Source organism: Eriocheir sinensis, chromosome 17, assembly GCF_024679095.1.
Source record: "Eriocheir sinensis breed Jianghai 21 chromosome 17, ASM2467909v1, whole genome shotgun sequence".
NCBI classification, from domain to species: Eukaryota; Metazoa; Arthropoda; class Malacostraca; order Decapoda; family Varunidae; genus Eriocheir; species Eriocheir sinensis.
The window spans coordinates 4,810,570-4,837,610 of record NC_066525.1 but is presented as its reverse complement, the minus strand read 5'-3'; the positions used below and the strand labels follow the sequence as shown (position 1 = coordinate 4,837,610).

At 46.6% G+C, this 27,041-nt stretch overlaps 3 protein-coding genes across 12 annotated transcripts in view; all 3 read right to left on the bottom strand.

The window, feature by feature from the left end:
• The window catches only part of LOC126999811 (uncharacterized), a 30,664-nt gene extending 19,818 nt beyond the window's left edge, over nt 1-10,846 (bottom strand). The window contains exons 1-12 of one of the 10 annotated variants that reach the window (XR_007753618.1): nt 10,706-10,846; nt 8,627-8,712; nt 8,188-8,395; nt 7,853-8,060; nt 6,933-7,138; nt 6,182-6,326; nt 5,748-5,902; nt 5,040-5,214; nt 4,331-4,494; nt 3,760-3,915; nt 3,518-3,666; nt 3,026-3,268 (exon numbers count right to left, since the gene is read on the bottom strand). Coding sequence is in view for 8 of the 10 variants with exons in the window: in XM_050862807.1 (XP_050718764.1) it covers nt 3,518-3,915; nt 4,331-4,494; nt 5,040-5,214; nt 5,748-5,902; nt 6,182-6,326; nt 6,933-7,138; nt 7,853-8,060; nt 8,188-8,395; nt 8,627-8,712; nt 10,706-10,708 (1,748 nt within the window). In the remaining 2 variants the exon portion in view is untranslated. Of the gene's footprint in view, nt 1-1,285; nt 1,452-3,025; nt 3,269-3,517; nt 3,916-4,330; nt 4,495-5,039; nt 5,215-5,747; nt 5,903-6,181; nt 6,327-6,932; nt 7,139-7,852; nt 8,061-8,187; nt 8,396-8,626; nt 8,713-10,705 lie in introns of those variants that run through there. The other 9 variants (XR_007753615.1, XM_050862807.1, XM_050862817.1 and 6 more) reach the window with 9 other exon arrangements.
• Nucleotides 10,847-10,944: 98 nt separating this feature from the next.
• On the bottom strand, nt 10,945-16,311 carry LOC127000114 (uncharacterized). The gene is made up of 4 exons (XM_050863533.1): nt 16,266-16,311; nt 12,221-12,390; nt 11,886-12,093; nt 10,945-11,180 (listed from the first exon to the last, which is right to left on the bottom strand). The coding sequence occupies exons 1-4, from the start codon at nt 16,309-16,311 to the stop codon at nt 10,945-10,947; spliced, it is 660 nt and encodes a 219-aa protein (XP_050719490.1).
• Nucleotides 16,312-18,437: 2,126 nt separating this feature from the next.
• The window catches only part of LOC126999810 (uncharacterized), a 64,247-nt gene continuing 55,643 nt past the window's right edge, over nt 18,438-27,041 (bottom strand). The window contains exons 11-13 of the mRNA XM_050862806.1: nt 26,606-26,834; nt 25,955-26,011; nt 18,438-20,561 (exon numbers count right to left, since the gene is read on the bottom strand). Of these exons, the coding sequence (XP_050718763.1) occupies nt 20,383-20,561; nt 25,955-26,011; nt 26,606-26,834 (465 nt within the window). The 3' untranslated portion in view covers nt 18,438-20,382. The remainder of the gene's footprint in view (nt 20,562-25,954; nt 26,012-26,605; nt 26,835-27,041) is intronic.

The window sequence follows — 27,041 nt, the reverse complement described above, 5'->3', positions numbered from 1 at the left end:
GGTGGTGGGCACTGGGTTGGTACAGTAATGGTGATGGGCACTGGGTTGGTACAGTAATGGTGGTGGGTACTGGGTTGGTACAGTAATGGTGGTGGGCACTGGGTTGGTACAGTAATGGTGATGGGCACTGGGGTGGTACAGTAATGGTGATGGGCACTGGGGTGGTACAGTAATGGTGGTGGGCACTGGGTTGGTACAGTAATGGTGGTGGGTACTGGGTTGTTACAGTAATGGCAGTGGGCACTGGGTTGGTACAGTAATGGTGGTGGGCACTGGGTTGGTACAGTAATGGTGATGGGCACTGGGTTGGTACAGTAATGGTGGTGGGTACTGGGTTGTTACAGTAATGGCAGTGGGCACTGGGTTGTTACAGTAATGGTGATGGGCACTGGGTTGGTACAGTAATGGTGGTGGGCACTGGGTTGTTACAGTAATGGCAGTGGGCACTGGGTTGGCACAGTAATGGTGGTGGGCACTGGGTTGGTACAGTAATGGTGGTGGGTACTGGGTTGTTACAGTAATGGCAGTGGGCACTGGGTTGGCACAGTAATGGTGGTGGGCACTGGGTTGGTACGGTAATGGTGATGGGCACTGGGTTGGTACAGTAATGGCAGTGGGCACTGGGTTGGTACAGTAATGGTGGTGGGCACTGGGTTGGTACAGTAATGGTGGTGGGCACTGCGTTGGCACAGTAATGATGGTGGGCACTGGGTTGGTACAGTAATGGCATTGGGCACTGGGTTGGCAATGTAATGGTGGTGGGCACTGGGTTATCACAGTAATGGCAGTGGGCACTGGGTTGGCACAGTAATGGTGGTGGGCACTGGGTTGGCACAGCAATGGCAGTGGGCACTGGGTTGGCACAGTAAGGAGGGGCATTGAAAAACAAACCCATAGTCTCAGCATCCAGTGATCGTAAAGGTAATCGATTACTTTTCGCCAAAGTAAACAGTAATGGCGATTACAATAAACTGGTGGTATCGCCCACCACTAGTAAGTAGTAATAGTAGTAGTAGTGGTTAATTATTATTATTATTATTATTATTATTATTATTATTATTAAAAGCAGTATGTGCTTTTTATAGTAGTCGTAGACAAGGACATGACTATAAGCAATACCAACGACGATACAGCAAACAATAACCACTACCACTATTGCCACTACATGTTCTCTACCAGTTCACTCTTTGAAAGATTCCTTTTCTAACGTTGTCCACCATCCATCTTGCTCCGGTAAATGCTCCAACTTCATCTCTAAAAACTTTGCAGAGGGCTGGGTACGCACCATCACGCCAGGCACACACAGAGGCACTGCTGGGTTCACGGACAGACGGACACATGCGTTCTCCCCTTGCCGCCATTTATTCTCCTCCTTCCCTAGTCCTCTCCAAGGCCGCAAAGTTGCCTCGAGTAGCCTAGTGTCGCTGCCCTCCTCAACTGTCACCCGGGCAGACCAAATCAAGGGGACAGAACTCGACGCCACACCGGGCTCAGCTTTGCATGATGATAAAAAGATATTGGTCTCGTGTGTGGTGTGTTGCTTTGCTGCTGAAGTGACGCCTGCGCGCTGTTGCTTTGCCCCAATAGCTTGCTGACTAGCAGTGGAGCGCAGTCAAGAAGAGGTCAAATAAACTATATATAGTCTCTTCGGGTACAGTTCTTTAGTGGGTTAGACGGTCAAGCCATGAAAGCGAAGACGCTAAACAGCGACACCATATGAGAAAACATTGTCAGTACAAGGAACATGTACGAATATGAAAGAACATGAGTGCCAAGATCCTAAACAGCGACACCATATTATGTGAAAACGTAATCAATACAAACACTTATACGTAAGAAATTGAACTCGAAGACCCCAAACAGCGACACCACATGGGAAAAGCTGTCAATACAAAGAATATGTTGCTAACCACTTCATGAGCAAGTTAATAATGCAAGCAAGGTCCGTTCTATACCACGTAAACACGTACACCCACACGAGACAGTCATGCCTTTTTAAACTATCTGGATACACTCACGCTCGTCCTGGTTGCTCATTATCTTGCTACTATCGCCATGTGGGGTACGAGGGCAACGCAAGTGCGTGTGTGACCAAGTTAAACAGAGGCGCAAGCCGTTGATTTATAAGTGTGAGTGCATGTCTTGTAGCGAAGGCTGTTGTTATCATACTGGCGTGATAGCTTGTCGCATGAGTCATTGGCGCATCTTGTGTGTAAGTGGAGGGGTGGTGGGGGCGGGAGTAATTCAAGGAAGAGAAGGTAAGGTAAAGGTAAAGGTGGGTGCCTACGCTATGGCTGCGCGTGGCTGCGGTGCTCATCTCCGATCCTTTGGCCCTTTGAGTCTCTGGTTGGAGAAGGTAAAAGAAAAAAACGTGTGTTGGGGGAGGCGGGGTATAAGGAAGAGAAGATAATAAAAATATGTGTGTGTGTGTGTGTGTGTGTGTGTGTGTGTGTGTGTGTGTGTTGAGGAAGGGGTCACAAAGAAAAGGTTATATATATATATATATATATATATATATATATATATATATATATATATATATATATATATATATATATATATATATATATATATATATATATATATATATATATATATATATATATATATATATATATATATATATATATATATATATATATATATATATATATATATATATATATATATATATATATATATATATATATATATATATATATATATATATATATATATATATATATATATATATATATATATATATATATATATATATATATATATATATATATATATATATCCCATTTTTCATGTATGAGTTTTACCTTTCTAATTAGTGTCTTACCTGTGCTAGTGTTGGTTATTGTGTGTCGCCCGATTATTGGCGGTAATCGTTTGCTACACCTGTGTTGTGTTCTACCTGGCATTGTTATTTGTTAACTTGTGGATTTAGTTAGTTATGAATTGTGTATTTGACTCACAAAAAAATATGTCTTTGGAGTTTGGAGATTTATTATTATTTTTTGTTTACCATTTCGTCACTATATCCCATTATCAATGCCCTGAAGGCCCCTGGTCGCCGCAGCAGCGAAGATGCTGTACCCGAAACGATCTCTGAGGCTGCGGCAGTCACCTCGCCGGCGGCGACCCTCTTGACGAAATGTCTCAGCCGAGCTGCCTCAGCTGGCGCCGCAGGATCTTGCCTGTGGGGTTTTTGGGCAGCTCCGAGATGAACACCACGCCGCCCGCCAGCTGCTTGTGGAGGGCCAAGCGTGTCGCCAGGAACCTGCGGGGACATTAATAGGGGTGGGGGTGGTGGCGGTAGTAACAACCATGTGGAAAAGTAGTAGCCATGTGGATGTAGATTCCTTTAACTTGGCCTTAAAAAGTACAAGAAATCAACTTACAAGCGAGACTATAACTATAGGCTAGCCCCTGTGTAGTATATTCTTATCTTTAAGCCGTCCGAGGGGACCGACCCCACTCGAGTCTTCTCCCTGGCTCAATTGATCTTTAAAAACAATGGAACACTCACTCTTGTATCTCCTTCTCTGTGGCCGGACTCGAAGTGACGACGAAGGCGCGCGGTGCCTCTCCCAGACTGTCGTGCGGGATCCCCACTACGCCCACCTCCCTGACCTTGGGATGCTGCAAGAGCTCCTTCTCCAACTCAGCGGGCGCCACCTGGAGGATAAGTACATGGAGAAAAAAGAGGGGGAGGATTAGGAGGAGGAGGGGGAGGAGCAAGCAGTAGTACCCTAATTCTGCCTTTCTTACCTGCATCCCCTTCACCTTGATGAGGTCCTTGGCCCTGTCCACGATCCTGAAGCCCCCGTCTTCGTCATACAGTCCAATATCGCCGGAGTGCACCCAACCCTCCTCGTCTATGGTGTCACGTATGGCGGCCTCGTTGTTGATGTAACCGTTCATCCTCTGGCGGAAACGGAAAATATCACGCTGTTAATACCGTTGCTATCGCTGCCTGTACTGTTGTGGTTCTGGCTGTGATGGTTGGCCATTGCCACTCGTTGTTAATGTATCCGTTTGTTTCTTATCTTCTTCCTCCTCCTTTTTCAGCAAGCCTATCTTCCTTCAAATATCCAACACTTCTTTCCGTAAGTATAAACACATTCCAGTCCTTCCTATAGTGTCTCACTACAGCAGACTCGTTCCTCAAAGCTCGGATACCCACAAAGATACATAGTTATACAAGGAGCCAAAGAGAAGCTTACCGAAAGATGCCAAACACACAGGCATAAACAAGCCCACAAGGAGGCTAAGAGACCCTCATTCAAGACAATATAGACACAAGCACATACGGACACAGCAAGAGCAAGGCGAGGGTTACCGAGGGCGTCAGGAAGCAAATCTCTCCCTCCTGGTTGGCTGGCAGAGCTTCCTGAGTGTCCATGTCAACCACCTTCACCTTCACGTTGGCCAAGGTCTTGAGGGACAGATCGGTGGAGCTGAGTGGGGTGATGTGGGTGAGGAGAGCCTCTGTCATCCCATATGCTGCGTGTGGAGTGGAAGGAAAAGGTGTGAATGGGATTGTGAAGAGGATAGGAAGGGAACGGACGGTATACGAATGAAAAGTACAGTGGTGAAAGATTTAAGTCCGATGAGGGCCTCTGTCATGCCGTACTCTGCGTGTGGAGTGGAAGGGAAAGGTGTGAAGGGATTGCGAGGGGGAGGGGAAGGGAAATGACGGTATACGAAAGAGAACGAGAGTGGTAAAAGATTTTTAAGCCGGAGGAGGTAGCGGAGGTATTGTTGTCTGTATGGCTTGTGATGATCCACCAACACCAAGGGCCGTATCAACAGACCCCTCGGAGCCTCAGTACATCTAATTAAAAAGGGTCTCGCAGAAGTTGTCGGGGTTTCCACGGGTGGTTTCATGACCCTGGGCGGTATAGGTTTGCAAGGCTTCTGCGCTATGAACGGGAAAATCATTCATGACCACACGACGTATCTTCTCTGCGGCCTTAATAACTAGTCGTAAAAAGAACCCAAAGTGTTTGATAATATGAGTGCAACACTTCCCTTCGTCTCACTCTCACCTTCCTGGAAGATCAACGGCTTGTCCACCTTTTCCTTCAGTGCCCGCGCCGCCGTCTGGGACACTGGAGCAGCCCCGCACAGTGCGTACCAGACAGACGCCATGGACTCGGGGGTGACAGCCGGAGACTGCACCAGGAAGTTCAGAACCGGAGGGACAGTGTGCAGAAAGCTTACCTGCAGGGGGGAAAGGAGACGCTCAGGTGCTCGTGTATATCGGGGTGATGATGACCTCTGTCATGCCACTATTCTATCCCAATCCCTTATGCAAGTTATCTAGCATCTTCATATTTTTATCACTTTCGCTGGTAAACTCTAGAACAGCCATCCTTCGTCTGTACCTCCTCCTGCTTCGACTTGATCTCTTTCAGGGGGAGAGTATCAAGACACCTCTCCACCCGGAATTGGCCTCTCGTTCTTTTTTCTTTTGCCGGGGCAGCGTTTAGCGGGCCTTTTTGTTACTGAGTTTGTTTTTTGCCCTTGAGCTGCCTCCCTTGTTGAATAAGAAAATCCTGCGTGTGGAGCGGAGGGTTGTGACAATGTCTATACATCCTTGTATTGACATTGGGTTGTGAAGGGGTTGTGAGGGGGAAAGGAAGGGAATTGACGGTAGGAGGCGGAGAAAGTGCAATGGGGGAACTGTACGGAGCCGCAGCTGGTTTGTTACGCTTCTACTTTGTCTGTTATTTGTATCTTGAGTCATCGCCTACCTTGTGCTTCATGATCAGGGGCACGAGGGCGTCGAGCTCTAACTTGGGCACAGTGACAATCTTGACGCCTTTCCGCAGCCCCAAGGACATGATGGGCAAGAGGCCGTACACGTGGTAGAGCGTCAGGAAGCACAGGAACGTCTCATGCTGGGACTCTGTATAAATGATCTTTTTAATACACGTAATCATTCAGAAGACCTACGATTAACAATTTCTTTTCTTTTTTTCTTTTCTTCTTATTTTAACTCTTCCTCACTATCCTCTATATATGATTCTTATTGTTTTATTTGTCTTATTCATTTATTTACTTTTTTTTATCAACTTGTTATTCCTGCTGCTAAGGATGGGTGGATTTTGGGCCTGTAGTGAGTTGCGATGGTCAAAGGAAGTAAGACGTAAATTAAAACAAAACCAAACAGTGGAGTGAGAGTTACCTGCCCTGGCTGCCGGCGGGAAGAAGCTGGGGTGGGTGTTCATGGCAACGTTGCTACTGACGGCGCCGTGGGACACCTGCACACCCTTGGGCTTACCCGTGGTGCCGCTGGAGTACGGGAGCAGCGCCACTTCCTTTCCGCTCACCTGTGCGAGGGAAGCATAGGCCTATAGTCGGGTCGGGTAATAGTGCAATCAAGAAACACCAAGTTTGCGCCATATCCAAGTCGGAGAGGCCTAGCTGTTCCCGGCACCTGTTATCTCCTCCAAACAAGGATTACCTCAACAAAACACACACGCAGGTTTGCAACACCCAGCTAAGTATCCTTATCTCAGGCCAGATCTTAGGCTTCGCGGTGATGTGGGATCTGGGGAGCCTATAGTAAGACTCAGATATGAGGTCCGATTGGGCACGGGGTATTTCCTCCCCACAGCGCTGCCAAACCTACCCTTGAAGGTGGAAATATAGTCTCTCTTATCCTTTTCTTCCTCTACAAAATACTTGTTCACAATGTATTGGGAGTGATGCATCAGCGCGGGGAGAGGCGCGGGCCCCGCCTAAAAAGACTTCATACTTGTGTCGGGCTATTGAAGGTAAATTCATGCTTTTGATTTATTCATCTTTGAGTCTACGTGTGTTCAGGTGTGGTTCCCTTATACTTGTTTCCCCAGTCGTGGAGACTCCCGCACACAACACTGACACTGCTGATGATTACGATTACGGTGATATTTACTTCACTTATTGACACTCACCTCCACGGGGTCAGCGAAGGCCACGGCTGAGTCCTGCAGGAGGCCCCTCAGGCTGACCACTCCGGCGGGCGGCGAGGAGTCTGTGTTTAGGATCCTTAGCAGCGGCTTCTTCAGGAGGGCCAGCGCGGCCTCCACCACCTTGCCTGTGTGGTTGTCATGCACCACCAGGGAGGCGCCACTGTCCTGCAGCTGCCGCCTCACCTCCTCTGCGGGGCATTGATAGATACTGATGACACGAGGATATTCTCGGTATTCTCAGACGCTTCCGCCCATCACATCAACTACTTTCAAAGGCCGAAGAGATCAGTCGAGTTTTAATGAGTGTTTCTTTTAGGTTCATGGTACAGAAGAAGGATCATACTACAGGAAAGGTTGATAAAACTACCCCTGGAAATGCCCAAAACTCCTACGAGAGCCTGGTCAAATATGTGCTTGGGCGCCGAAATGTTTAAGAACACGACCCTCTGAAGGAGACCTCGTACTAGACCCGTCGCTCGGTAAACGTTTGGCATCTCCTGAGCAAGTCCTTTACCATACTCCTTACCTTACTCTTGCTATTTCCCCGTTCCTTTTACTTACTTTACTTTTACTGTTTCCCCGTCCTTCAAACTATCAACCCTCCGTGTAGACCAGTCACTCGTGTTTGCATCGACACACGGAGAGGAAGAAAATATGACGATCTCCTCCTTCTGCAGGCTTATTTTGTCACTCCTTCGGCGTGGTGTTTTCTTTTCCAAGGGGTGGGGGGGGGAGGGGGGAATCATAATTTCGTTAGGGCAAAGCGCGAGAGTTTGCGTCCACGTATTTTATTCCATGTTTTCGTTAGCCCGTTTGTGTAGCGTCGCCATCAACACGTTCTTTGTAACTCCCCCCCGCCTCCACCCTCTTCTCTCTGTGTCGTCTGTAGCTCAGAGACCTACCTGCAGTAAATACCGGATTAATGCCCGTGCAGGACACCCCGACGGAGAGCGCCCCAAGCACCACCACGGGGTACTCGGGGCAGTTGAGCATCATCACGGCCAGAGTGTCTCCCCGCCTCAGGCCCAGCCTCAGCAGCTGCCCGCCCCACCTGGCCACGGCGTCCACCAGCTGCCCGTACGTGTAGCTGCGGCCCGTCAGCGAACACTCCTGCAGAACGTAAGAAAACTCTACTTGCCAGATAAACTCTCTGCTGCAGGAAAAGTTCTTGGAACCAGCTGATAAACACCTGAAACCACAGAGAACTAAAAGGAAAGCTTCAAAACCTTCAACTCACCAGCGCAGTTCTGTTGGGCCATTCTTTAGCGGTCTCCAGGACGTAGGCGGCAGCGTTCCCAGAGGGCAGCGGGACGTCGGGGACGTGCGAGGAGACTATATTATGCTCCGCACTGCTCCTGCTCCCCTTGGCGTCACTAATAAGCCTCCTTGCTTCCTTCTGTGTTGTAGCTGTTGTCGTCCACCGCCCCCTGAAGCCTGGCGTGGTGCTGAAGAACGATGTAAAAAAAAAAAAGGTTCATTTATAGAAAACCGGCCGTGTGTGTGTGTGTGTGTGTGTGTGTGTGTGTGTATACGCATCATCTTTGCTTCTAATCATTCCAGGAAAGATAAACCCTTGTGTCATGTATCACTGAACTGAATAATTTGATTCTCTTCCCTGATCTAATTTATTATGACAGTTTTACTTCCCGCTGGTGATTACACAGTCAGCGCCTCACCGCCGCCACGCCGCCAGGCCCCAGCCCCTGCCAGCCCTCGCCGCCCCTCCCGCCGCCATCGCCAGATTGCTGCCGCACACCCACACCTGAGAAGAAAGGAAGAAGTTTTGTTGAGCCACTCTCTAAAGTTATGTTCAACAGTCACGCTGAAATGGAAGAGTCACCCAAGAGAAAGATATAGAAATAAAAGTCAAGGAATTAGTAACAACGAAACTGGAATCAAAATGAACAAATCCGAAACGAAAGGAAACGTTTAGGAGAGTCCTGAAGTGTATATCCTGTGGTGGAAATAATGATACAGGCTGCCGGTAATAATGACACACACACACGCACACACACACACACACACACACACACACACACACACACACACACACACACACACACACACACACACACTTATTACCTTCGCCTGGCAAGCTCTATGCAACATGTGAGCCTGCAGCTGAGAAAGATCAAATACTATGAGGATCGTTAAAAGCCAAGACGTGGGAGATTTATGGTTTATGATGTAAGAGTTAGGGTTAAAGTTTTAGTTCTGCGGTTCCTCTCTTTCTCTGAGAGCGTGGGGCGTCCAGACTCATGGAAGTTTTATTTATTTTTTTATTTATTATTATTTTTTTTTTTTACATCTCGGCCTGTAGCGCCGGTAGGCTTTTATCAGGGGCCTGGTGGTCGGCCCAAGCCCGTCATGGCGCAGGCAACTCATTCTTGATTCACAAGGACGGTTTCTTCTAGACTCCGGGTTGATGGGTGGTCTTCTGGACAGCATGTGGGTAGTCTTCAGCCCCGTTCACAACGTGCCGACTCTGGGCCGCGACAACCCAGCGACTTTTCCATTTGACAAGTTGGTTCCCACGCACCAAGAAGGCGGGGGAGGTTTTATTGGGGTCTTGGTGTCGTGCCGACTGTCTGGGACATTCGGCCAACTAGTTGCTAGCATGTCGTGCTAACCCTCATGACTCCAGACTCGCGTCACGACGTCGGCGCAGCATTCGGCAACAGTCTCAAGTTGGTTGGCACAGTAATGGAAGTGGGCACTGGGTTGGCACAGTAATGGCAGTGGGCACTGGGTTGGCACAGTAATGGTGGTGGGCACTGGGTTGGCACAGTAATGGTGGTGGGCACTGGGTTGGCACAGTAATGTCAGTGGGCACTGGGTTGGCACAGTAATGGCAGTGGGCACTGGGTTGGCACAGTAATGGCAGTGGGTACTGGGTTGGCACAGTAATGGTGGTGGGCACTGGGTTGGCGCAGTAATGCTGTGTTGAAAAACAAACCCATAGTCTCAGCATCCAGTGATCGTAAAGGTAATCGATTACTTTTCGCCAAAGTAAACAGTAATGGCGATTACAATAAACTGGTGGTATCGCCCACCACTAGTAAGTAGTAATAGTAGTAGTAGTGGTTAATTATTATTATTATTATTATTATTATTATTATTATTATTATTATTAAAAGTAGTATGTTTTTTATAGTAGTCGTAGACAAGGACATGACTATCAGGCGGTGGCCGAACTGGAAGCGTACTGGGCCCACATTCAACGCGTGATGGACGACGCGGGTTCGAATCCCCACGCTACCACTCGGATTTTTCAGTCACCGCCGAGTGGCTTAAAACTACCCACATGCTGTCCTGAAGACCACCCATCAACCCGGACTCTAGAGGAAGCCGTCCAAGCGAATCAAGAACGAGTTCCGGGGGGCAGCATGAGCCAATGCAAGATGGCGCCACTATAAACACTCGCCTGCGCCAGAACGGGCTGGGCCGACCATCAGGCCCCACCTGGAAGAAGCCTTGGGCCGACCATCAGGCCCCACCTGGAAGAAGCCTTGGGCCGACCATCAGGCCCCACCAGGAAGATGCCTACCGGCGCAACAGGCAACGACGTAGAAAAAAAACAAAAAAAAACCAACGACAATACAGCAAACAATAACCACTACCACTATTGCCACTACATGTTCTCTACCAGTTCACTCTTTGAAAAATTCCTTTTCTAACGTTGTCCACCATCCATCTTGCTCCGGTAAATGCTCCAACTTCATCTCTAAAAACTTTGCAGAGGGCTGGGTACTCACCATCACGCCAGGCACACACAGAGGCACTGCTGGGTCCACGGACAGACAGACACATAGGTTCTCCCCTTACCACCCCATATACTCCTCCTTCCCCTAGTCCTCTCCAAGGCCGCCAAATTGCCTCGAGTAGCCTAGTGTCGCTGCCCGCCTCAACTGTCACCCGGGCAGACCAAATCAAGGGGACAGAACTCGACGCCACACCGGGCTCAGCTTTGCATGATGATAAAAAGATACTGGTCTCAAGTGTGTGGTGTGTTGCTTTGCTCCTGAAGTGACGCCTGCGCGCTGTTGCTTTGCCCCACGAGTCCGAGGCCCCTCAGGCTGACCACTCCGGCGGGCGGCGAGGAGTCTGTGTTTAGGATCCTTCGCAGCGGCTTCTTCAGGAGGGCCAGCGCGGCCTCCACCACCTTGCCTGTGTGGTTGTCATGCACCACCAGGGAGGCGCCACTGTCCTGCAGCTGCCGGCTCACCTCCTCTGCGGGGCATTGATAGACACTGATGACACGAGGATTTTCTCGGTATTCTCAGACGCTTCCGCCCATCACATCAACTACTTCCAAAGGCCGCTAAAGATCAGTCGAGTTTTAATGAGTGTTTCTTTTAGGTTCATGGTACAGAAGAAGGATCATACTACAGGAAAGGTTGATAAAACTACCCCTGGAAATACCCAAAACTCCTACGAGAGCCTGGTCAAATATGTGCTTGGGCGCCGATATGTTTAAGAACACGACCCTCTGAAGGAGACCTCGTACTAGACCCGTCGCTCGGTAAACGTTTGGCATCTCCTGAGCAAGTCCTTGACCATACTCCTTACCTTACTCTTGCTCTTTCCCCGTTCCTTTTACTTACTTTACTTTTACTGTTTCCCCGTCCTTCAAACTATCAACCCTCCGTGTAGATCAGTCACTCGCGTTTGCATCGACACACGGAGAGGAAGAAAATATGACGATCTCCTCCTTCTGCAGGCTTATTTTGTCACTCCTTCGGCGTGGTGTTTTCTTTTACGAGGGGGGGGGGGGGGGGGGAATCATAATTTCGTTAGGGCAAAGCGCGAGAGTTTGCGTCCGCGTATTTTATTCCATGTTTTCGTTAGCCCGTTTGTGTAGCGTCGCCATCAACACGTTCTTTGTAACTGCACCCCCCCTCTTGTCTGTGCGTCGTCTGTAAACCAGACACCTACCTGCAGTATATGCCGGATTAATGCCCGTACAGGACATCCCGACGGAGAGCGCCCCAAGCACCACCACGGGGTACTCGGGGCAGTTGAGCATCATCACGGCCAGAGTGTCTCCCCGCCTCAGGCCCAGCCTCAGCAGCTGCCCGCCCCACCTGGCCACGGCGTCCACCAGCTGCCCGTACGTGTAGCTGCGGCCCGTCAGCGAACACTCCTGCAGAATGTAAGAAAACTCAACTTGCCAGATAAACTCTCTGCTGCAGGAAAAGTTCTTGGAACCAGCTGATAAACACCTGAAACCACAGAGAACTAAAAGGAAAGCTTCAAAACCTTCAATTCACCAGCGCAGTTCTGTTGGGCCATTCTTTAGCGGTCTCCAGGACGTAGGCGGCAGCGTTCCCAGAGGGCAGCGGGACGTCGGGGACGTGCGAGGAGACTATATTATGCTCCGCACTGCTCCTGCTCCCCTTGGCGTCACTAATAAGCCTCCTTGCTTCCTTCTGTGTCGTAGCTGTTGTCGTCCACCGCCCCCTAAAGCCTGGCGTGGTGCTGAAGAACGATGTAAAAAAAAAAAAGGTTCATTTATAGAAAACCGGCCGTGTGTGTGTGTGTGTGTGTGTGTGCGTGTGTGCACAGCTGGGCACGATAACAGAAAACCTTATTCCCGATAACCGATAACTGATAATGAAAAACCTTATCGGTGATAAACGATATTCGTTAACTGGAGACACAAATATAGGCGATAACCGATACCCGATACCCGATATAAATCCACAATTCCGATACTAGCTAGTGATAAGTCCGATAGGCGAAAACGATACTATATTGATATTTCAGATGGAAAAACAAAGATGAATTCAAATGTTCATTATTTGTATTTTAGAAAACTTGCAAAACCTGAAAACCACACGTTGACACGTAGCTATGGACGGTAATACTGGAAACCCTGAACCTGTTGTGTTATTTGGCGTCCCCGCCGTCAAAGTTGGCGCTTTTGTTTACAAACACTGGTCTCTCGTGAGCTGCGCATGCTCAGACCAGCAAGCGTAGACCTGTACAGTCTCACAAAACTTTTTAGCCGTAATTAAGAGTTGCTGGAAGGCTGAATCAGACATACAGTACCACCATCCCCGCTGTTTCTAGAACGACACTCTGTACGAGTTGTATTTATATGTACAGAGTGTCATTCAGCGAGGATGGTGATACTGTGTGTCTGATTCAGCCTTCCAGCAACTCTTAATGTGCTAAAAAGCTTTGTGAGACTGTACAGGGCTACGCTTACTGGTCTAAACATGCGCATTTCACGAGAGACCAGTGTTTGTAAACAAAAGCGCCAGCTTTTGACGATGGGACACTAAATAACACAACACCGGGTGCCTTCAATACCATGGGATGCTCACAAACGAATATGGAATATCAAATTTGAGGCAGTGAATAATCATTTTTTGGGCAAAGTGTAATGATTTTTCTCTTTGATATATTGCTTTTTGAGTAACAAAAAGATAATCTAGTGTTTTAATGTTGATGGTCTAAGTATGAAATCCCTTCACCGAAGATATTTCATACCCCGAAGGTTTTCACACAACACCGGGCACACGTGTAGGGAGGCGACAATGTTTTTTTTCTGAGAGGCGGAAAAAAGTAGCGATTATCGCTAGTTTGGTTACAAAAGTAACGAAGATACCGATATATATATTTAAATAAGTAACGGATGGCCGATAACCCGATTTTGTTATCAGCGATAAAGTATTGCGATAACTTACTGCGATAACGCCCAGCTATGCGTGTGTGTGTGTGTGTGTGTGTGTGTGTGTGTGTGTGTGTATACGCATCATCTTTGCTTCTATTCATTCCAGGAAAGATAAACCCTTGTGTCATGTATCACTGACCTGAATAATTTTATTCTCTTCCCTGATCTAATTTATTATGACAGTTTTACTTCCCGCTGGTGATTACACAGTCAGCGCCTCACCGCCGCCACGCCGCCAGGCCCCAGCCCCTGCCAGCCAATTGGTACAGTAATGGTGATGGGCACTGGGGTGGTACAGTAATGGTGGTGGGCACTGGGTTGGTACAGTAATGGTGATGGGCACTGGGGTGGTACAGTAATGGTGGTGGGCACTGGGTTGGTACAGTAATGGTGAGGGGCACTGGGTTGGTACAGTAATGGTGGTGGGCACTGGGTTGGTACAGTAATGGTGGTGGGCACTGGGTTGGTACAGTAATGGTGGTGGGCACTGGGTTGGCACAGTAATGGCAGTGGGCACTGGGTTGGTACAGTAATGGTGGTGGGCACTGGGTTGGTACAGTAACGGTGGTGGGCACTGGGTTGGCACAGTAATGGCAGTGGGCACTGGGTTGGTACAGTAATGGTGGTGGGCACTGGGTTGGCACAGTAATGGCAGTGGGCACTGGGTTGGTACAGTAATGGTGGTGGGCACTGGGTTGGCACAGTAATGGCAGTGGGCACTGGGTTGGTACAGTAATGGTGGTGGGCACTGGGTTGGCACAGTAATGGCAGTGGGCACTGGGTTGGTACAGTAATGGCAGTGGGCACTGGGTTGGCACAGTAATGTCAGTGGGCACTGGGTTGGCACAGTAATGTCAGTGGGCACTGGGTTGGCACAGTAATGGCAGTGGGCACTGGGTTGGCACAGTAATGTCAGTGGGCACTGGGTTGGCACAGTAATGGCAGTGGGTACTGGGTTGGCACAGTAATGTCAGTGGGCACTGGGTTGGCACAGTAATGGCAGTGGGCACTGGGTTGGCACAGTAATGGCAGTGGGTACTGGGTTGGCACAGTAATGTCAGTGGGCACTGGGTTGGCACAGTAATGTCAGTGGGCACTGGGTTGGCACAGTAATGTCAGTGGGCACTGGGTTGGCACAGTAATGTCAGTGGGCACTGGGTTGGCATAGTAATGTCAGTGGGCACTGGGTTGGCACAGTAATGTCAGTGGGCACTGGGTTGGCACAGTAATGGCAGTGGGCACTGGGTTGGCACAGTAATGTCAGTGGGCACTGGGTTGGCACAGTAATGTCAGTGGGCACTGGGTTGGCACAGTAATGTCAGTGGGCACTGGGTTGGCACAGTAATGGCAGTGGGCACTGGGTTGGCACAGTAATGGCAGTGGGCACTGGGTTGGCACAGTAATGGCAGTGGGCACTGGGTTGGCACAGTAATGTCAGTGGGCACTGGGTTGGCACAGTAAGGAGGGGCATTGAAAAACAAACCCATAGTCTCAGCATCCAGTGATCGTAAAGGTAATCGATTACTTTTCGCCAAAGTAAACAGTAATGGCGATTACAATAAACTGGTGGTATCGCCCACCACTAGTAAGTAGTAATAGTAGTAGTAGTGATTAATTATTATTATTATTATTATTATTATTATTATTATTATTATTATTATTATTAAAAGTAGTATGTTTTTTACAAGGACATGACTATTAGCAATACCAACGACGATACAGCAAACAATAACCACTACCACTATTGCCACTACATGCATGTTCTCTACCAGTTCACTCTTTGAAAAATTCCTTTTCTAATGTTGTCCACCATCCATCTTGCTCCGGTAAATGCTCCAACTTCATCTCTAGAAACTTTGCAGAGGGCTGGGTACTCACCATCACGCCAGGCACACACAGAGGCACTGCTGGGTTCACGGACAGAAACATATACGTTCTCCCCTTATCGCCCCATATTCTCTTCGCTTTCTCTCGCTCTCTCCCTCCCTCCTCCAGCATATACTGTGTCATTTGTGTGTTGTCTTTTTTGTGTTACTCGATGAGAAGCTCCTCTTCGTCTTTTTCCTTTTCCCATGACCATTAACTCTCTCTCTCTCTCTCTCTCTCTCTCTCTCTCTCTCTCTCTCTCTTAGATGCAGAGAGAGAGAGAGAGAGAGAGAGAGAGAGAGAGAGAGAGAGAGAGACTCCCAGCGGCGGGCCGTTGCCTGCTCATCGACATAATTGTATTTAATTGCACTATGTAAGATGTAAAAAAAAAAATAAATAAATAAATAAATAAATAAATAAAAAGGGACAGAGAGAATGAATTTAGCGGGAGCGCGCGAGAGACGGTGTAGTCATCTGCGGGTTCACGGGCAAATGCATTGGAGTAGCCTAGTCGTTGTCGCTTCCCTCGCTCAGTTTTTCGATAATTACATCTTGTCCCTCGGTAAAAATGTTTGGGAGAAGTCGCAAGTGTGAGGTGTGTTGCTTTGCTCCTGAAGTGACACCCGCGCGTTGCTCTTTTTTTATTTTTTTTTACCGAATAATCTGTTGACCCCCAGTGGTGCTTGCTAGTCTGCGTAATTTCAAGAGGCTGGGTACCCTCGCGGGCTGTTGCCACAGGCTGGCCCGCCTCTAGCTGTGGTCTTCTCTACTTGGGCCAGAGCGCGTGCCGTTGAGGGTCTCTTGCCAGACACCCATTGGGGGAGCGGGGTTTCCCTTCGTCCCAACGCCGCTCCCAGAGTTTTGAACACTAACGTGAAGACAAACAAAAATAACGATGTGTGTGTGTGTGTGTGTGTGTGTGTGTGTGTGTGTGTGTGTGTGTGTGTGTGTGTGTGTGTGTGTGTTGGAGGGGGGGGGGCAGGGGGTACAAGGAAGAGAAGGTAAAAATTAAAAATCTCTTAACTCCAAAGACATTTTTTGGTTAGTCAAATACACAATAACTAACTAAATTCACAAGTTAACAAATTAGTAATGCCAGGTAGAACACAACACAGGTATAGCAAACGGTTACCGCCAGCCAGGTGGCACACAATAACCAACACCAGCACGGGTAAGACACTAAGTAAAGGTAAAACACATACTAGAAAAAAAGTATAGTTACGAGAAAATACTACATAGGGATCAATGGTTAAGTGCTAAAAATAGTACACACTGTGGAGTACAACGAGCAGAAGTTAATAATAATGGGTAGACGAAGGCAGCTGATGGAGAGCACACACATTATTGGTAAGGGATTCTAATGCTACAAATTTTGGAGCACAACAAATAAAAGTAAATAATAATGGGTAGACGAAGGTTAATGACACACAAATAAGAGAAGGAAGTTAATGGAGAACACCGACATTAATGGGAAGAACTAACGATATTACAAATCATGAGTACAAAAAATAAAAGGCGGTAATAATGTTATGGTTGTTGACTCACAGAACAGGCGCGGAATAATGGAGAGAGTCACGAATATAAAGGGTTAGGGATTTTCACATACACTGAACGAGGGACGAAAGGACATAGAGGTTAGTAAAGGTTATGATGAGGGATAGGAACACATTAATATGGTTAGGTAATGGGGAAAAATATTGTTAATGCGTAGGTGCTCATTATACTAGAAACTGAAGACTCTCTCTCTCTCTCTCTCTCTCTCTCTCTCTCTCTCTCTCTCTCTCTCTCTCTCTCTGACAACACGCCTTGACTAATCTGAACGTGAGTAAAATCTAAGTAAGTTTTGAATAAGTGAAATTTAAAGTTGACAGAAAACAGACTACGATAGAATAAAACGGTAAATATTTCCTTGATTGCCGCAGACGCTGAAACAAACAAACGAACAAACACAAACATTTTTTTTTTTTTACAACAAAGGAGGCAGCTCAAGGGCACAAAAAAAGAAAACAATTATAATAAAAAAGCCCGCTACTCGCTGCTCCCAAAAAGAATTAAAAGAGGTGGCCGAACGAAAGATCAATTTCGGAAGGAGAGGTGTCCTGATACCCTCCTCTTGAAAGAGTTCAAGTCGTAGGCAGGAGGAAATACAGATGAAGGAAGATTGTTCCAGAGTTTACCAAATAAACTTCACCATTTAAGCAACATTTCAGCAAGGGTTAAAATCAATGCCTCCTCACACACACACACACACACACACACACACACACACACACACACACACACACACACACACACACAGATTATCGTCTTCAAAGCATAATATTTACCGGCTTCTGACGCATCACTGTTACCAGAAGACATCGAGATCTAACTCTTTTAACGATAACTATCAATGAGTCTTGTTATTGAGGCGCGGGAGACGGTTTTGGGGCAGGAAGTCGGGAAATATAAGCGGCTGAGTACGACAATCCGACACACACACACACACACACACACACACACACACACACACACACACACACAGGCCGCACCTTTGCTAACTAACCTAATACTTGTACTGACAGACACTCATTAGTCACCCGACAACACCTTCTTCGTTCCTGTTTCTCTACGTAAATCAAATGAATAAACAAATAAATCAATCTAAATAGAGAAATAAAAAAAAATATATAACTTTTTCTAACGAGTGGACGATGAAGTGACTTTTTTTTTTTTTACTTACAGGGATGCCATTTTAGGATTCTGATCAACAACAACAATAACAACAACAACAACAAGATCACCCTATTTTCTTCACTATCGCAGGGATGAAGAAGACATCTGTATTTTCCTTCTTTCTTTCCTCTCTTTGTTTTTTATTGCGACAGATAAAAAAAAAAAAAAAAAAAATTAGGAATACAAAATGAGAAAAAAAAATGTAAAAAATATACGATAATGCCTCTCAATGGTGACGCTCTTAACAACTAAACGTATTCGATAACATGTCTTAACTAGGCGGAGAAGAGTGGATATAGATAGATAGATAGATAGATAGATAGATACAATTAGGGGTACGGTACATGCCATTATAGCAAAGAAAAAGTGATCGGTACTGTTAAGATAGTTAATATAGAAATACGTGCGGCAGTAGTAGTAGTAGTAGTAGTAGTAGTAGTAGTAGTAGTAGTAGTAGTAGTAGTAGTAGTAGTAGTAGTAGTAGTAGTAGTAGTAGTAGAGAAAAGATACCGCTCACAACGCGCAACTCTAATGGATGGAGGCCCGTAGTAGTTGTAGTAGTAGTAGTAAAAAAAAAAGTAGTAGTAGTAGTAGCAGTAGCAGTAGTAGTAGTAGTGGTAGTAGTAGTTGTAGTAGTAGTAGTAGTGGTTGTAGCAATGACACTAACAATACTACTAATAATAACAATAATATCAGTAGAGAAAAGAAAAACCAATGCAAGTTCGAGGATACGTGAAGGAGAATAAACGGAATAAACATCAGAATAAGCGAAATAAATCCAAACTTCTCTGTCTCTATACTTTACGGTGCAGCTGAAAACGTGGACTTGGTAACGGAATCATAAAGAGCGTGGGGAGCAATCTAACACTACCTGAAGGGTGTTGGATTCCCTATACTTAAGAAAAAGGGTGTTGAGGTCAGAAAGGCCGATCATGCCTATATTTACCAGCATTTAGGGGCGTAAAACTCTCATTTGAGAATACGGACTTTACACACTCACATTTGATAAGGCTTTCGTAGTGGTTGTGTTAGTATATTTCCATGAGCATTCATAAGCTTGGCGATAGTTTGACGAGGCTTCTGGACCATGAACGTGTTAAGTTACCCATAAGAACCCGACTACTCCCTTTGTGGCCTGTGGAAATGTGTGCTGTAAGACTGAGGCGCATATTCTTAACAAGGCTTTCATGGGAGCTTTGGGGATTTCCAGGGATAGTTTAATGGCCCTGGTGGTGGTAATTTGACCCTTCTTCTGTACCCTGAACCGAAGAGACACACATTTAACAAGGCTTTCACAGGAGTTTTGGGCATTTCCAGGTATAGTTTAATGGCCCTAGTGGTGGTAATTTGACCCTTCTTCTGTACCCTGAACCGAAGAGACACACATTTAACAAGGCTTTCACAGGAGTTTTGGGCATTTCCAGGGATAGCTTAATGGCCCTGGTGGTGGTAATTTGACCCTTCTTCTGTACCCTGAACCGAAGAGACACACATTTAACAAGGCTTTCACAGGAGTTTTGGGCATTTCCAGGGGTAATTTAATGGCCCTGGTGGTAATTTGACCCTTCTTCTGTACCCTGAACCGAAGAGACACACATTTAACAAGGCGTTCACGGGAGTTTTGGGCATTTCCATGGGTAATTTAATGGCCCTGGTGGTAATTTGACCCTTCTTCTGTACCCTGAACCGAAGAGACTCACATTTAACAAGGCTTTCACAGGAGTTTTGGGCATTTCCAGGGGTAGTTTAATGGCCCTGGTGGTAATTTGACCCTTCTGTACCCTGAATCCAAGAGACAGATATTTAAACATTTCAGAGCTTACAAACCCACATTTGATAAGGCCTTCGTAGCGGCTGTATATATTTCCTTGGGTAGATTTATGAGCTTAGAGATATAGTTTACCGAGTCTTCTGCTCCATGAATGTGAAAAAACACTCACGAAAACCCGACTAATCTCTCTTGTGGCCTTTGGAAATAGTTACAGTGGGAGCCAAAAGCGTCTGAGAAAACGGGCCTGAGAACCGAAAGTGGCAGAGAAAACGGACTTAAGAAACTCTGAGCCTCGAGGGACCTTTCGGCAGATTCTGACTCCCTTTCTCTCCTCCCTGACCTTTCCTCGCCCTAACACATTCCCAGACACACCCACAGAGGAACCCCACCTAGGCAGACCATCAGGGTAGCCTCCTCTTGATAGGGGGAACCACGTGGGACTCTAGGCTTGGGGAGAATGTCGTTTTTGGAGTGCTTAGAGTGATCGAAGTCCCGTCCTCTTGCTTCCTCGCCCGCCGAAGTCGAAGGCACAGCACCCCGCATGTGGCTGTCAGGACCCCGACCACTATGGCCACCACACCTGTGAATGAGGGAGGCCAAGGTGAGTTAAGGGAAGACAGGTAGATGGATGTAGGTGATCTGAAGGTGAGAGGGAGGGGAAACTGTAACTAGAATGGGTTATGAGGTTACAGGAAAGAAATGGTGGAGGTCTAGAGAGTTTTGAAAGGGGGAAGAGCAGTGTTTTGAAGTTAAGAAAAATGGAGAAAGGTGGGAAGACAGGTAGATAGATGTAGGTGATTTGAAGGTGAGAGGGATGGGAGAATGTAATTAGTGTGGGTTTTGAGGTTACAGGAAAGAAATGGTGGAGGTTTAGATAGTTTTGAAGGGGGAAGAGCAATGTTTTGAAGTTAAGAAAAATGGAGAAAGGTGGGAAGACAGGTAGATAGATGTAGGTGATTTGAAGGTGAGAGGGATGGGAATATGTAATTAGTGTGGGTTTTGAGGTTACAGGAAAGAAATGGTGGAGGTTTAGATAGTTTTGAAGGGAGAAGAGCAATGTTTTGAAGTTAAGAAAGATGGAGAAAGATAAATAGTATGGATTTTCACGTAACACACCCATTCTCTCTCTCTCTCTCTCTCTCTCTCTCTCTCTCTCTCTCTCTCGCTCGCTCGCTCACCTCACATCCCTTTTGCTCCTCCTCATCCCCTAGAGGATTAGCCCTTCCTACTCCTCCCTCACCTCCACATATTTCTAAGCCCTTCCCCCCTCACTCACCTTACCTCACATCCTATTTACCCATCCTTTCACCCACCTTACCTCGCCTCTTTCTTAACCTTTCTTGTTCTCACTCACCTCACATCCCTTCCTACTCCTCCTCTCTCCCACTTACCACCTTTCCCAACCTCCCAAACACACATCTCACCTATTAACTAACCCTCCTTGATCTCACACACCTCACTCACCGCCTCCCTTTCCCCCTCTTTACTCACCTCACATCCCTTCCTACTCCTCCTCTCTCCCACCTCACCTATTTCCTAACCCTCCTTGATCTCACACACCTCACTCACCGCCTCTCTTTCCCCCTCTTTACTCACCTCACATCTCTTCAAACTCCTCCTCACACCCACCTCACCTATTTACTAACCCTCATGGATCTCACACACCTCACTCACCGCCTCCCTTTCCCCCTCTTTACTCACCTCACATCCCTTCCTACTCCTCCTCTCCCACCTCACCTATTTCCTAACCTCCTTGATATCACACACCTCTAGTTCCCCCTCTTTACTCACCTCACATCCCTTCCTACTCCTCCTCTCTCTCACTTTTCCTCCATTACTAAACTACCTCTAACACACCTCACCCCCTTTCCTAATCCCCTTCACTCTGTGTTTTATCTCTTTCATTTCAGCTAAGATGGCGCCTAGAAGTGCAGTACTTGCAACTTCAGCTCACTTTTGTACAGGGCGTTCTGCTGTCTGTCGACTGTGTCTGTCCAGGCAGCATCTCGAGACAAGACTGCAGGAGCAGGAAGAGAAGATGGAAGAAGGCCAGAATAAAATAATAGAGCTTTCTCTCACCAGGCAGCATCTCGAGACAAGACTGCAGGAGCAAGAAGAGAAGATGGAAGCAGGTCAGAATAAAATAATAGAGCTTTCTCGCACTGTTGCCTCCTTGCAGGAATTCATCCAGGCTAACGTTGCTGTGGTGCCAAACCCTTCTCCAACCGCCCCCTTGCCCTCAGCGGTACCGTCGACACCAGCGGACAACACCACGCAACGGTAGGATGCTAGTGGCACCGACCATGATGGCTTCACCGTCGTGAATGGAGGAGCCAAGCCAGCCAGACAAGCGATTTATCCTGTTCATTGCTTCAACAGGTTTGCCATTCTGGAGGAGGAGGACGAGCAGGAGAGCACCTTCCTGGTGGGTGACTCCATGATTCGCCAGCAGGTCGTTGAGTTCTGCGGCAGAGTTCCTCGTCGAAGACGGAACTATTGCTATCCTGGTGCTGGGATCGACGACATAACTGCTGCTCTTGAGGAGATCTCCCCCCAGGCTACTAATGATTCACTGTTTGTTATTCACACAGGTACGAACGACGTCACCACGACCCGGTCTGAGGAACTCCTGGAGAAGTACCGTAGGCTCATCCAGCAGTATAAGACTAAATCCCCTAACATTTTGATTTCAGGAGTTCTACCACGGACTTGGGCGGAGCGACTTTTCAGTAAGGCCTTCAGCCTAAACAACCGCTTACAGACTCTTTGTAGGGAGCTTGACGTGGAGTTCCTAAACGCATGGGACAATTTCTATGGACAAATGAGCTCTTTCACAGGGACGGATTGCACCTTTCTCCCATCAGGGCAGCCAGACTCCTCAACGAAGCAGTGCGTGTCATCCGAACAAAAAACGAGTCACGGCCACGTCCCTCCACCCCGCCCGTGTAAATAGACGCCGTGCATCACAACAACCCCGTAACCGTGATCCCGCAAGTACCACCACCTCTAGTACCAGGCCTCTAGATAACTTAAAAATCCTTAGTTTCAATGCGCGTAGCCTAAGAAACAAATTTGATGAACTGAGATGTCTTGCTTTAACAGAAAATTTTGACATAATTGCTATAACCGAAACATTTATCGACACCACAAATATTGATTTAAGTTCCGAATACAACATAGATGGCTACAGACTCTTCAACAAAGATCGTGTAAACCGTAGAGGCGGTGGCGTCGCCCTTTATGTCAAAAGCTATTTGCAACCCACTGACAAAACACCGGGAAACAGTAACGTTGAACATTTGTGCGTGCGAGTAAACATTGCAAAAGTCAACTTAAATATATCTGTCACCTACAGACCTCCCGGGCAATCACTCGATGACGACCTTGAAATGTACAGCGTCTTAAGGCAGTCACTTAATAACAGCGACTCACTGATATTAGGAGACTTTAACCTCCCCATATCGACTGGGCGACACTGTCAGGTACAGAAGGCGAGTCACATAGAATGATCGAATTTCTAGAAGAAAATTATCTAAGCCAAATGGTTTCTGAGCCAACTCGACAAAATAATATACTCGACCTTGTTATAACAACCCAAGATAACCTAGTCAGTAGTGTCACGGTAGGAGAACACCTCGGTTCTTGCGATCATAAATTAGTGCGCGTCGACATTAAAGCTCAATCATCAGTGACTGAAAATAAAGTAAAGGTGCCCAATTTCAAAAGAGCTAACTTCGTAGAAATCCGACAAAACTAACAGAAATACAACTATCAGATGACGGCAACGTAGAGGAAGCCTGGCTAAGCTTTAAAATCACTTACTCACTCAGCAGAACACATTCGTCCCCTTGTGCGAGAAGCGAATTAACACTAATAAAGCCCACCGTGGTTTAATAGCGAAATTAAACAATCAGTCAATGAGAGAAAATTGTTTTACAGGTTAAAGAAAGAACAAAGCACGCCCGAAAACATTAGACTTTATAATGATGCCAGGCGACGAGTAAAAAGACTAGTAGGTCAGGCAAAGCGTAGATACGAAGAAAATATTGCAGCCAACTGTAAAAATAATCCGAAATCTTTCTTCAGTTACATAAACAACAGAAAGGCGATCAAAAGTGGTATTGGACCTTTAACAAACAGCGACGGTGCACTAGTGACTGACAGCCAACACATTGCAAACCTCTTAAACAATTACTTTTCCTCGGTGTTTAATACTAACATTCTTCCTCTCGCTACCACCAACACCAGTACTATTGTAAATCTCGAGCATGCATTGCCTAATTTTGAAATAACAACCGATGAAGTCCTTAAAGCTCTCCATTCACTTAAAACAAATAAAAGTCCTGGACCTGACAAAGTATATCCAACTCTGCTGAAAGAAACAAAGAGCGAAATACTCTCCTCCCTCACAACCGTATTCAATATGTCCTTGCGACAAGGCATCGTCCGTTCAGATTTGAAAAAGGCTAACTTGATTACGCTTTTATAGAAAGGAGACAAAAAGTACCAGGTAATTACAGGCCCATTAGTCTAACTTCGGTTGTAGGTAAGCTACTTGAGGGCATAATTAGAGACAAAATTGAATTACCTTGAAAGCCACTCATTGATTGGGGACTCACAACATGGCTTCCGAAACAAAAGATCCTGCCTGTCAAACCTATTAACCTTTTATAACGACCTCTTCACTGTTTATGACGTAACCAAATCACTGGACGTAGTCTATCTTGATTTCCAGAAAGCGTTTGATAAAGTCCCGCATCATAAATTACTTTACAAATTAAAGCAAATAGGTATTGACGGTCAAGTAAACCAATGGATCGCGAATTGGTTGAGCAACAGACAACAAAAGTAGTGATCGACGGATTTAACTCAGAGTGGGCGCCTGTCACTAGTGGCGTCCCTCAGGCTCGGTCCTTGGCCCAGTGCTCTTCATTATTTACATCAACGACGTGGATGTTGGACTCAATAACCGCATTAGTAAATTTGCAGACGACACAAAGATTGGCAACTCGGTTCTCACTGACGAAGACAGGCAAAGCCTCCAAGAGGATTTGCACAAAATTTCAGCCTGGTCGGATAGATGGGAGATGCCCTTTAACGTAGACAAGTGCCAGGTCCTTCAAGTTGGAACGAGGAATAAGAAGTTCGAATACGAAATGCGCGGCGTTAAACTCAAAGCGTTCAGTGCGTCAAAGACTTGGGGGTCAAAATCGCGTCAAACCTCAAATTCTCACAGCAATGCATCGATGCAGCAAATAAAGCGAACAGAATGTTGGGCTTCATTAAAAGAAACTTTGTATTCAAGAATAAAGATGTAATACTCCCGCTCTACAACAGTTTAGTCAGACCCCACTTGGAATATGCGGTACAGTTTTGGTCTCCCCACCATGCAAAGGATATTGCTAAATTAGAAGGTGTTCAGCGTCGGGCAACGAAAATGATCCCTTCCTTGCGCAACAAATCCTACGAAGAAAGGCTTTCTACCCTTAACATGTTCTCTCTTGAAACGTCGCCTCCGAGGAAAACTGATCGAATGTTTTAAAATACTTAATGGTTTCACGAATGTAGACAGATCAACATTGTTTATGATCGATGACACTTTGCGCACGAGGAACAATGGCGTAAAACTCAGATGTAGACAAGTAAATTCAGACTGCACCAAATTTTTCTTCACCAACGTTGTAGTGCGAGAATGGAATAAGCTTCCACCGTCAGTGGTCCAGTGTAACACGATTGACTCCTTCAAAAATAAGCTCGACCGTCACTTCCTTCAACTTAATATCAACTAGAGTAGAAATGCAACGTTTTGGAGTCTTCTGATTAATGTAAAATCACTTAGGTTTAAGGACAGACCACCAAGTCTGGACCATGGGGTCTGTGTGGTCTGATTTTCTATGTAAATCTATGTAAATCTCTCTCTCTCTCTCTCTCTCTCTCTCTCTCTCTCTCTCTCTCTCTCTCTCTCTCTCTCACCTGCCAAGGCCGAGAAGGTGCCCTGCTTGAGACACATCATCCCGCTGTCGAGGTCACCTGAAGGGCAAGGAGAAACGCAGTCATTGCCAGGCAGCGTCTTGTTGGGTAACTGATTGACTGATTGACTAACATTAATTAATTTACTTGACAAACATAACTTTTTTTTTTTTTTTTTTTTTTACAGCAAAGGAGACAGCACAAGGGCACACACAAAAAAGGAAACAATAAAAAAAAAGCCCGCTACTCGCTGCTCCTGTAAAGAATCCGAAGAGGTGGCCGAAAGAGCAGTGATTGACTAACTGACAAGGACTGAGTGACTAGTTGAATGACATATTAAGTGACTGACTGACTGATTGATTAACTGATTGACTAGGATGTTATTGACTCGCTTGCCAAACATAACTGACTGACTAACTGATTGACTGACTGACTGATTGACTGACTGACTAGCATGTTATTGAGTCGCTTGCCAAACATAACTGACTGACTGACTGACTATCTGAATGACATGTTGAATGAATAATTGACTGAGTGAATAACTAACTGACTGACTGACTGAATAGCTGGCGGGCTAACTAACTGGCTGACTGACTGACTGACTCCTTACTGACAGACTGGCTAACCCTTTTACTGACTGACTGACTGACTTACTGCGTGCGTTGAAGATCTGCTCATCGCGAACGACCTCCAGTGTCATTCTCAGACTTTCAGACATGTTGGCGGAAGAGGAGGCGGGGTCCAAATCACTCTCCTCCTCCTCTTTCCTCTCCCCCTCCTTCTCCTGCTCCTGTTCCTGCTCCTCCTCATTGTCCTTTTCCTGCTCTTCCTCTTCTTTCTGCGTGTGTCTCCTGTACCGGCGCCAGTGGCAAGGTCCCGTTTTCTGTTGAGGGGAAAGTGAAGGGTGACAGGGGGCACTTCACTAGAGAAAAACAACAACAACAATAAGAGCAAGAACAGAATCAACAAGGGCAACGGGTGGAGGGTAAGGTGGACTATATTAGAAAAGACAAGGACAAAAACAACAACAACAACAACAGGTGGATGAAGCAAACGCTGAACACACCCACCCACACACATCCACTCACAC

What these genes read in the sequence shown, in the direction of transcription:
- LOC127000114 (XM_050863533.1), bottom strand. Translation starts at nt 16,311, where the DNA reads ATGGGTGTCTGGCAAGAGACCCTCAACGGCACGCGCTCTGGCCCAA. An exon ending in CGGCACGCGCTCTGGCCCAA is followed by an intron (nt 12,391 to 16,265) that starts GTAGAGAAGACC and finishes GGACGACAACAG; the next exon opens with CTACGACACAGAAGGAAGCA. An exon ending in GGCCCAACAGAACTGCGCTG is followed by an intron (nt 12,094 to 12,220) that starts GTGAATTGAAGG and finishes TACATTCTGCAG; the next exon opens with GAGTGTTCGCTGACGGGCCG.